Genomic DNA, 11,698 nt, shown 5'->3' with positions numbered 1-11,698 from the left:
TGGGAGTTTTACTTCCAGCCCTTTCACATACATAATGAACCCCATCCATACAACTTTCTTAAGTAGCTAAAGTAAAAAAAAAAAAAAAGGTTTTAAAAAGCAGCCACTGTTTCAAATGACAAACAAAGGATAAGAACCGTTAGTCATGTCCTGACACACATCTGTGAAGTAAAGTGGCTTCAACTTAATCACTTTGTTCCAATTCCCTTACTAGTGTTTGGAATCATTCCGAGTGCTTCAGTTATCATCAACTGTGCCAGACACACCATCTTCACATTTATAGAGAGAGTAAGTGGGGCAGGCAAAGTAGAAAAGACGCAGAGTCATGTGATTTGAATGGAATGGAGGAAAGTGGCTCAGTCCCAGGATTTTCCAGGAGCTCAAAAGTAAAAGCAGATTTAGGGGAAAAAAATGGTGTGAAGTCAGTACTGAGCCAACAGAACATAGAATCAAACTAAATGACCAAACAATTAAAATGACACCTGAAGGTACTATTTTAAACAAGCAGTAAACCAAGTCTCTCATCTACTGGTCCTCAAACACACTCTACACAACATGAACCAGGCCTGCGTTACTTACAGAAAGTATAAGAGCGTGCCCAAGTGATCCACCACGAATCACAAAGAGCTACATTCTCAAAGCTGGTTACTCCAAATCTGCATGAGCACACAATAACGTTACCAAACCAGACAATCCACTTGCACTTTTTTCTTCCCCACCCCTTTCAGATAAAAAGTGCGCTAATGACAATCTGGAGCACATAGCTTTGAGAATCAAGCCCTAAAACTCATAGAAAACAGTCCTCTAAAGCGCAGAACCTGTCTTCTTGCAAACAGACGCTTAGTTTTTGTTGGTTGCTTTTTGTTATATATATATATATTTTTTTTTAACAATACAATGTCTTTAGACTTGTACTTTGTAAAAAACATTCATGAGCGTATAAAAGTGGTGACCACCAGACAAAGATTATTTAGCTTATTGTTTGATCTATTTTATAAAGCGAAGTTAACGTATTAATTTAGGATATATGCACTTTTTTGTTCTAGTACTTAACAGACACACATGGTACCATAAAACAGACATCCCACCCCTTCCGACTTTCACAGAAAATCACAGAAGAGGTTAAGCAATAAATTAAAGTCCTACCTCACACTGAAGTAGAGGAGAGACACCACATACAGATCTTAAACAACAAAAAAAAAAAGAATCCCCAAGCATTGAAAAAGATCAAGGGAATGAGGGCGCGAGACGATCACAAAAGCAGGAGCAAAAACTAAAACCAAATCAGAAGAAAGAGACAGAAAGAAAAAGAAACATAACCCAGTGAAAATAAAAACATGTATTTCAAATAAAATCATACCACAAAATAATGTCTAATTGAAAATAATAATAATATAACATATATTACAAAATGGGAGGTGGGGCCCAGGGGGGAGAATACATTTCGGAGGAAGTGGTGTGTGGAGGAGGGGCTGCTGCTAGCTCCAGAGGCCGGCATAGTTTCCATGGAGACCAGAGGGGAGGGGCCCGCCCGCCACGAACAGCTTGGTCCCGGAGGAGTCGTAGCAGTGCGTGTACACGGCGTTGGGGAAGTAGGGGATGTCTGAGAAGTAACTCCTCCACGTCTCGTCGTGGTTCTGGGGAGGAGAGAGCACAATATGAGGAGCACAGAGCACACAAGCACACGGAGACAAGGGGACACAAACCCACCCACATGTGCAGGTGCTCAAATTCTTAATACAGCTATACCCCTTTCTCTTTGTATAAACTCCAGGACCTGTGTGAGTGCACAGAGGGGTGGACTCACCAGCCAGCCCTTGCCCGTGGTCAGATTGAGGATCCCTTCTCCCAGCCTGCCCTTGTGCCCGCAGCTCGCCCCGACGGGGTCCTCCAGGAAGCGCTGGGCACGGATATCGTAGAACAGCAGTGAACCGTGGCCCGTGCCCACCGTGATGATGTGCTCGTAGAAACTGACCGAGCGAATGCCTGAGGAGACCAACACAGGCAACCCTCAGCCAGGACTCACAACAGATATCTATTTAAATGAGCAAAAAGCTTTTAAAACACCTGAAAAGTCACCAACACCTGGAAAACACTACAAGGATTTTTCACCTAAGACAATGTTTTTAAACAGCATTTTCATAAAATAGTTTTGTGAACAGGGACTGGTTCAGGTATGGAAATAAAGACTCCCATTGCATAGCAGTTTGATCCATTCCTGGTTTTACCGAGTTTAATAAGACACACCTGAGCTTGTTACCTATACTCTGGGGCTAATCAAGTTCGTAGTAAAACCTGGAATGGGTGAAACTGCTACGCAATAGGAGTCTTATTGCCACCCCTACATTTCAGAAATCATGTCTGCTCAACTAAGTGATTAAAATATTACTTAAGTTTCTTGTCTTCTCAGTTGAGTTTGGCAGTGGTTTGTGAAACACAACCTGCTTCTCTGCCTGCACTCACCGCTGCCCCTCTCCCGAGAGCTGACAGACTTGACATTGTTGGGGGGCTGCCTGGGGTCCAGGAAGGAGACATGGGCCTGCGAGCCCACCGCGTACACGGACCACTCCTGTCCGTATGCCAGACACACGTTCTCCTTGCAGTGCGGCAGCTTGGTGGAGAGCAGCTGCAACACAGAGGAGCACAAGACTTAAATGACATCCGGATCGCTTTAAAAAGTGGTTTGCAATCCTTTACAGTCTTTCTGTGCCCTGCATTTATCAGGCTTCTATGTCAAAGTAAGCTGCTTGTATGCCTTACATTCACCCACCTTCACTACCCCAACCCTTCAACGCCTGTCAGCTGCTTCAGCTTCTTCCCATACTGACGGACATGCTTTGCACCTAGTACCACGCGTTTGGTACTCTCAACTCAGAAATCACTATCCCTACAACGAGAGCGGCATGCAGAATCTTCATGGGAGAACCTTACCTTGCATAAGCTGTGCTCTGCTTTCCACAAGTGGAAGTATCCATCAAGGGACACGGCTCCCAGCTCCTGAAGAGAAATAAAGCAGCTACTCAGAAGCCGTGGACTCCCTTGGCAAGCCGTTGGTAAACAGTTCTGTACCAGGTGTACTGCACTGTCCTCATTATCCGCTTTACAGCACAACGACAGGGTCACAATGTTATTCTGGCAATGAAAACTGGGGCAGTATTGATTGATCTGCTACTCACTGTAGTACTGTATTTCAATCAGCACATTGAATATTTTTTTTAAACTCTACTGTCTGCCCGATTCAACATTAAAAAAAACTGGCCCAATGTATGATATTGGCTGTGATGTGATGCCCTGTACTTCAGGCAGCAGCACTGGCTGACTGTCTGGCTCCCCCTCCGTTAGCAGCGCTTGCTGTACTGAGCTCTGACCTTGCTGTTGCTGTTGAAAGCCAGCGCTCTCACTTTGCAGTTGTAGGGGTTGGTGTACTCCTTGGGGAGGTCTTTGAGGGCGCGGTGGCTGATGTGGGAGTAGGTGGGCACCCCAGTGGAATCGTGCCCGCCCCCAGTCTTACACAGCACATCCTCTGTCACCTCCCACAGACCCATGGAGCCGTCTCGAGAGCCTGGCACACACACACACACGGGCAGGGGAGAGTCCACTTACACAGAGCTAACAAAACAATTCCAGTTTATCTTGCCTAATGTATATTACCATCAGTCAGTAGCTCTGACATGTTCCTTTATAAAAATGCATGCATTATGATATGGGAATTGGATTTTAACAATATTTTTTTCATATCTATTACTGAACAAAAAAGGCGCATTCTTTTTAATGCGCCAGTTCCCTGTCAAAGGAAGAGTGTCAACACTGAACACACGTTTTGCTTCTTGGGAGTCTGAGCTCTTGCGAACTGAAAAACAATTCATTATATATATATATATATATAATTTTGTAATTGCCACTTCTTGAGCTAGCTTGAAGAAATTCAAGAATAAAATGAAAAAAAAATTGAAAAAGTGCCTGCTGTTTACTTCCTTTACAAAATCTTGAAACTCCCAGAACATTCAGATGTGGCACACCTTCCCAGCAACCCTCGCTGGCTTCCCTAGAACTCATGTGCTTTTAACACTCACTGCGATCCTTTACGCTCTTTAGATTTCTGTGGCTAGCCGAAGCCTGTAGCGCCAGACAGTGGAAACGAGGCATAGCACCAGAATCACAGACAAAAAAAAAAAACTTGTTGCATGACATGGAAATAAACTCCAGTCAATGACAGCATAATTCATTTCTACCCTCTAGGAGCCAAGAAATGATGACCCATCAAAAATGGAACAACACTACAGAACCGTGACAGAATACAGAGAGGCTGCACATGGGTGTCCTGTATCACACAGACAGTGTGTGAAGCAGTGTGAGAGAGAGCCTGTGTGTGTGTGTGTGTGTGTGTGTGTGTGTGTGTGTGTGCTCTACACAACTTACCAGACACCGCCATGCTGTCACTAATCCATGCTATTGAGAAGATCCAGTCTTTGTGTCCGTCCTAAAAAGGAAATTAGGAAAAAGTTATTCTGTATACATTCTGTATACAAATTCAAGGCATCCGCTCTGGCTTTGGTACGCTGCCATTTCCTAAATGCAGGGACGGACGTGGACTTTTCATGTTTGAATATTCTAGAACACCACAATTATTATACGGCTTAGGATCTTTCAACCAATCACGAACCCCATTCATGACATCGACCGTGCCACTTTGAGTTTCTACTGTGCTGTACTCTCCACATCAGCATGATGACAGCTGAATAACCAACAAGCCCCTGAAGGCCAGCGTAGGGAAAATAAAGCATGATTTCACCCAAAATAAAACAGCAGCTTTTGAGGAATTACTTTCTTTATTATCAAGCTCTGCATGCTTTTTATTTTTATAAGACATTGTTAATAAGAAAAATGAAACAGTACAGCTAATTTCAACATGATATCATTTCCACCTGATACAATGACATTTCAGATGGCTGAATCATATCAGGGATGGAAGGAAGACTCCCAATGCATAGCAGTTTGATCCATTCCTGGTTTTACTGTGAGTTTAATACGACACACTTGAGCCTGGAATGGGTGTAACTGCTATGCACTAGGAGTCTTACTTCCATCCCTGTTACGAAGCTCTACAGTATACAATATGTTGCATGAACTCACGTCTCCCACGCAGACAGGGTCCAGGGTGGGTAGTCTGTACACGGCCAGGCTGTTGGGGTTGTCTCCACCAGTGGCCAGCAGCGTGCGGGAGGGGTTCAGCTCGATGGCATGGATCCCACAGCCCTGCTGGTCCAGCAGAGCAGAGGAAGGCTCCCGGTCCTTCAGCATGGGGATCTTAGTGATCTGCCCAGTCAGCACATCTGCCACAAACAGCTGCAGCAGCACGCGGAGGGAGAGGGAGACAGGCATGAGGGTCAAGGCTCACGATCAAGCCGTCCCTGGCTGCAGACCCATATTGTGCAATATAGGGCACATCACTGCTCTTTAAAACAGTTTTAAACCAAGGCTTCCTACTGGGCTAAACACCAGTTTCTGTACAAACTCCCCTGTACAGCCAGCTTTTCAATCAGCAATTCCAAACCTCTCCATCATGACACTCAGCCTCAACGTCTCTTAATAGATCTACTCTATAGCTGATTATTAAGTCGTCCTTGTATCTTACAGCAGAAGTGTCTTTGTGTGAGCACCTTGGGGGAGCAAAAGGAATGCAAGGCTGAGCGGCTCTGTCACCCACAATGCAAAGCAAGACTGTAAGAGACTGGGTCAGCTGTACATATTAAATTATTATACATTTTAAAAATGTTTTCATTAAAAGCCACAATACATAGTTAATACCGTTATCCATGTCTGTAGAACTCTCAGTTGGTTGTCTACTGAAAACGACACAACACTTAAATAACTGGAACTGACCGGCTGAGAGTGGATTTCTAATAATGATCTGAACAATGGCACATTTAAACACCACTGTCCATCAGCGCAAAACCCAAAACCCCACTCCAGCACCGACCTTTTCTGACTGGACCTTTACTGTATTTAATGATGATAATAAACCAGTCAATAAATGAACACGGGGGAAAGCAACTGCTAGAACAACGCAGCGCCTATGACTACAAACAGCAATACTGAGAAGACACACAGCCACATGCTGTGCAAGATCAGCACAGCACAGTGCTTACACAGCTGCTCTAGAATGGGGCTGGCTGGAACTGCTGCCTGCTGAATAATCTCACTCACCCCCCCTCCTCCCCCATCTGACATGGATGAAATACACGTGCTTGGAAATTTACAAGCTGATCAAATACGAAAGAGAGCAGTGCAAATATTTGTTTAAATATAGCACAACATTGTATTCTGTAGATACTGCAGTTTTGTTTTTCAGCCTTCATTTTAACTTCAAGTGCAGCCTGTGTATCCTGAAACAAAACTGTGGATTCACTTCCTGTGCAGCAGGTTTTAGGATCCCACCTCACACAACAGATATGGAAAATCAGTTCTCTTAACTAATGTATTCTTCTTCAGTCATGACATTACATTTGAAAGCACTCCTGAGGCCTCAATATAACTCTCAAACACATCTCTAAGTACAGGTGGCACACCAGAATGTAACCATTATAACCTGTCCACCGGGGACACCATGCCCCTAGTGGAGGGAAGACATATTACCACCTGTGTTCGATGTTGTATTGATGTCATTTCCATTAGGGGCAGAGTGTTGCAGGGGGAAGGTTACTAAAAAACACAGCAGAATAATGATGACGGTGCTTGTGATGCTAACAGTTAGTATGCTGTGTGTAAGCGGTCTCTTACTGTTGAAGAGACGGTAGTGTGTGCAGGCAGGAGGTTCTGCCTGCTGTCATGTCTCTTACACATCACATATTAACACATTATAAATCACAAAAAAATGTGCCTCTGTTCTATGCAAAGGACACTGACAAATTGTTAATGTCGATTGATTGATTTCTCTTATGTGATTTATAATGTGTGAAAAACGTTATTTTAAAGGCTTGGCTATTAACAGATGATCTATAATGAAATGCATCAAACAGCTATAGAGTGAAGCTGCATCTCCCTTATACTTGGATCACTTGAGGTACTGAACTGCTATTAACACCTTTAACAGTAAACACTATGTTTGCAATCACTCACACACACTGCAGTTTTTTGAAAGCTGCCCAGCTTACCGTGTTGCATTTGGTCCCGCACACCACCTGCCTGTGGTTGAGCCACTGGGATGCGAAGACCTTGTTGAGGGTGCCGAGGGTGAACTCCCTCTCGCGGAGGATGCCTGGCAGTCGCTGGGCGGCACAGCCCCGCAGGCTCTGCTGGAGGTGGTGCTCGTGCTGCTGCTGCTGCTGCCGGAACTCCCGGCCCTTCAGGAAACACACCACAGACTTCTTCACCACCGGCAGACGCTTGCGCTTGCACACCGCCTCACCCCAGGCCAGCTGCAGGGACCAAACAGCCACAGGGCCACATGTTTACATCACCCCGAAAACAACACCTGCCTGCTAGTAACAGATCTATGAGCAGAATCATTCGCAGTGTACATCAGGGATGGAAGGGAGACTCCCATCGCACACGTCCATTCCTGGTTTTATTAGGTGCTTAATAAGACACACCTGAGCTAATCAAGCTCATATTAAAAACCTGGAACGGATTAAACTGCTATGCAACAGGAGTCTTATTTCCATGCTGCTGTAATCTGCTGTGCAGTTACATCAAGTAAGCAAAATAACATGCTCACGAGAATTCAGATTGTTTTAGGGAAATGTTTTCTGAAAGACCAAACACAGTTTTCACAAAACCAAGTGCCAACTCATGTTGTAAACATTTTCCGGAATGCGTACAGTGGTTTAGTTTTCCAGAAATAGCACTATTCAGATTGAACTGCTCAGATCCAGGGGCCCAGCGGTGTTAGAAAATAAACAAACACCTTATATGGCAGTAGACATTCAGGGGAATGAACAGCATCTTCATCATGTGTCTGTAAAGCCCGCCGCACACAGCCCGACTCAAGCCGTCCCGACTCATCTCATCTCATCTGGCCGTACAGAGTCTGGATGAATCGTATCAGTGTGCGTGCCCTTAAAACCAAGATTATGCAGATTGCAGTCGGGATGTCTTCAGATTTGAAGACTGAACATGTTGAATCTTTTTCAGACGCAGTTTCGTTCAGATGTGATCAGTCTGTCTGTGTGCAGCGATTGCCGACCAAGACTGACTGAGACTGATTAGTCATGAGGGTGTCAACCAATGGTGAAGCAGGTTTAAGTGACGTAGCTTGTCATGTAACTTGTCATACAAGATGGCGGAATATTGACAGCTGTAGTTCCACATGTAAAAATACATTAGTCTTGAATTGCTCTGAGTGTCCTGAATTCAAAAATATCAGATATGTGCACATTTGAATAGGTTTTTTTAGGCATTTACTAATCAAAGATAAATGATCAATTTACCTTTTTAATATCAATCTACTGGCAGCGTATATTTTCTTAGTGTGCTAAAACAGAAGTAACCGGTGTGTCGATCTCCAATAGGTCACAAATCACAAGCCCCTAGATCCACACGCTGAGAAAAAAACAACGCCAAAGTCAAACAAAAAAAACAACAGGTTGGATTTTATTTACCACAGGCTAAAGTGTAGTAGACAAGCTATACAAAAAGTCAAACACTGCCTGAAACCTTTGCACGGTATCAATGGTCAATAGCTAATGGGCTGTTATTTTTTTGGTTGCCGCGCGGCGCTGTCTCCGCCGTCTAATCAGCATACGATGCCATGCATAATATGAGGGTCGCTATGTTGGGCTAAGTTAATACAAAAATGTGTACAGGGCAGTATTAATTAAATCTGCATACATAGCAATCACCAGGATCTAGTTGTGGTCCGTCTAATTCAGTCTTAGCAGTGTGAGACACCCAGTCGGGAAAAACTCAATTGTGACGTCAAACCAAAACTGAGCACAACTGATCGCAGAATCTGTGCAAACTCAGATGAGATGAGTCGGGATGGCTTGAGTCGGGCTGTGTGCGGCGGGCTTAAGAAGATCATTCTGGAGACACTACTTTGTAATACTCAACGCTTACAAACATCTTAATCAGGGATGGACATAATTCCTGGTTTTGCTAGGAGTTTAATAGGGCACACCGGAGCTTGTTACCTAATACAATGGGGTTAATCAAACTGGTAATAAAACTGCTATGCAATAGGAGTCTGATTTCCATCCCTGTAAATATCAATGTGGCTCTCTCATTGATTCTACTGATCTTTATAAAGTGTAAAAACAAGCCCCTCGAGTCGGAAACACAAGTGCTTAAGCCAATGAGAAAGCTAGGAGGACTCAAGTAAAATGCCAGTGTAGCTTCTCCTGCTGTTAAATGCGTATTGCGAGGCAGGAGAAGGTAACGTTAGATTTCTAGCAGCTTTTCCCCCCACTCTGCACTACACAGCAGCTCTTTCATTTTCTGTCTCTCTCAAGATTGCTCTGTTCTTCCTTTTCACCGGGCATCAGACCCAATGGAAATCAAGACAAACGGAGCCGCTGCATTCCAGGAAAACTAATTCACAGCGACAAATACTAATGAGAGGATACAGTCTGCAAGGCGAGACAACCGCTCTTCATGCTGCTGGGCCCTCCGCGCGAATAAAGGAAACTCATTAACAGCGATCTGGGGGGTTATGCATTACAGATTACGAAAGACATCTTCAGGTTACTTCAGGTTAGAGACACAGATACGCAGCCTATTCAAATAATGTAGAAATGACGTAGTTCAAATCTCCTTATGATGATGTCCTATCGGGGGCCTGTGCCAGGCAGTCATACCAGGCACGTTGAAGCCACAGCTTGCATTTACACTCTTTCTCAGAAGTTATACCGAGGGATGTAAGGGTACACTAATGTGGCAGTACCACACTTACGGATTATTATTTATTTATTTCTAGCAGACGCCCTTATCCAGGGTGACTTATCACATTATTTTTTACATACTATTACCCATTTATACAGTTGGGTTTTTACTGGAGCAATCTAGGTAAAGTACCTTGCTCAAGGGTACAGCAGCAGTGTCCCCCACCTGGGATTGAACCCACGACCCTCCGGTCAAGAGTCCAGCGCCCTAACCACTACTCGCCTTGTCTAATAATATATTATTGCACTGCGCAGCCGTATGATGCCCAGGCGATCACAATGAAACGTTGCAACGTACTTCTTTTTTTTTTTTAATGCACGCAGATCTATATCTCTCTGTCATAAAAGATATCATGGTTCTGTTGTAAGTAACAAAAGCATCACCTAGCCACCCGCTGTCAACACACATACCTCTAGCTCGTTTACAATGGTTTTATGTGCTGTTCGACAGGCTGTACTGATTATATGTCGGGTGCGTAGCGTTAACACGTTGGAAACTGTTGTGTCATTTTAAATATCAACCTTTTTGACCTTGCACGCGTTTATTATTCCTAACCACCAACTGTCACTGTACATCATATTTAATTTTGCAACCTGCAACTGATGTACAATAAACAATGAAAACGATACCGGTATTCATATATATATATATATATATATATATATATATATATATAAAGAGTTTTGTTTTTGTAACTTAGTAAGACTGCTCTTGCTCTTCCTGCACTGGTTTTGCTGGTGACACGGCTCCTGGTGTGGTCAGCCCCAGTGATCCACGCGAAGACGCGGCGTGGCTCTGTCTGCTTCTGTCGTGGATTACAGATTGCACACTGCACTGTGAAGGGTTGATTTGAAAATGAAGGAGCTGCCACTGGCCTCGTTCACAGGTTGTTGAACCCATGCCTGCTCCGGATACTAACTCCGCGGCCTTTCCAAAACAACAGGCCGCAAGCCGCGGGCCACAGCACACACCACAACCCAAATCTGTTTCGCATTTGTTTGTTTTGAGCGTTGCTTCGTCCTCCTCGGGGCGGCAGATCGACTTGTGTTTTCACATAGCATTTAGGATTTGGTCATTTACAAGGGCCTGGGCCTAACCGGGGATCGCATTTCGGAAGCAGGGTTGCTGGTGTTACTTCAGCGAGATTCCCTGTGCAATAGTAATGCACCGAGGATTACCCGCGCCCCTTTACTCAACCATTTGTTTGTAAACACGTCAGCGTTTTCCGTGATCTTGTTTTCGTGAGGTAATCACAGCTGCTCGTGTTTTTAGGGATTCAATTTGTAGTCAGATACATAAACAGCACTCTCCGTGCGCCCCGAGTCCTGCTGCTGGTTGAATTTACAGAAATCACATAACAATAACATGGATCCAAATGAAACCTACCTGTTCCGCCTGCTGCTCCGCTGCCTTCCTTTTCCTGCTAACTGTTTTCCTCGCCATAGTCCGAAACACAGAGGTCCCGAACCCACATGGATGATAGGACGGGTTTAGCAACTGGATAATGTATCATATAACGGGGATTCGCTGATTACCGGGGGTTAGTAACGGCAGGGCTGCTATTGCAATGTTTAAATAATAATATCCAGTGGTTCTTCTAAAGCTGTTGAATGTGTTAATCCAGGCGAGTCGTGCAGCATCGATGGCAGGATTGCACAGTGTACTGTAGGAGCCCTGAGCCCGCCTCCTCCTCCGTCTCCGCTCGGCTTGTCTTGAGACCCTGTGGCACCATCGGCAACAACACGCGCAGCCGCAGTGCAATCAAACAACAACAACAGCAGCAGCAGCCCCGGTTAGTTTAGTTACCGCTACGGCCAGC

At 44.6% G+C, this 11,698-nt stretch overlaps 1 protein-coding gene across 1 annotated transcript; it reads right to left on the bottom strand.

The window, feature by feature from the left end:
- Positions 1-1,324: 1,324 nt before the first annotated feature.
- LOC117403911 (DDB1- and CUL4-associated factor 12) lies at positions 1,325-11,684 on the bottom strand. Its single transcript, XM_059025368.1, has 9 exons — positions 11,266-11,684; positions 7,155-7,418; positions 5,134-5,346; positions 4,420-4,480; positions 3,369-3,562; positions 2,932-2,997; positions 2,464-2,626; positions 1,808-1,986; positions 1,325-1,637 (listed from the first exon to the last, which is right to left on the bottom strand). Exons 1-9 carry the CDS (start codon positions 11,320-11,322, stop codon positions 1,479-1,481), a joined length of 1,356 nt encoding a protein of 451 aa, XP_058881351.1. The 5' UTR covers positions 11,323-11,684; the 3' UTR covers positions 1,325-1,478.
- Between the last annotated feature and the right edge of the window lie 14 nt (positions 11,685-11,698).

Source organism: Acipenser ruthenus, chromosome 1, assembly GCF_902713425.1.
Source record: "Acipenser ruthenus chromosome 1, fAciRut3.2 maternal haplotype, whole genome shotgun sequence".
Lineage (NCBI taxonomy): Eukaryota > Metazoa > Chordata > Actinopteri > Acipenseriformes > Acipenseridae > Acipenser > Acipenser ruthenus.
Note: the sequence above shows the minus strand (reverse complement) of the source record. Positions and strands in the feature narration are given on the sequence as shown.

Coding starts and splice junctions, on each gene's coding strand:
- LOC117403911 (XM_059025368.1), bottom strand. CDS start 11,322: ATGGCGAGGAAAACAGTTAGCAGGAAAAGGAAGGCAGCGGAGCAGCAG. Junction 5,347..7,154: donor GCGGGACCAAATGCAACACG/GTAAGCTGGGCA, acceptor GTGCTGCTGCAG/CTGTTTGTGGCAGATGTGCT. Junction 2,998..3,368: donor CTTTCAACAGCAACAGCAAG/GTCAGAGCTCAG, acceptor ATTTCTCTTCAG/GAGCTGGGAGCCGTGTCCCT.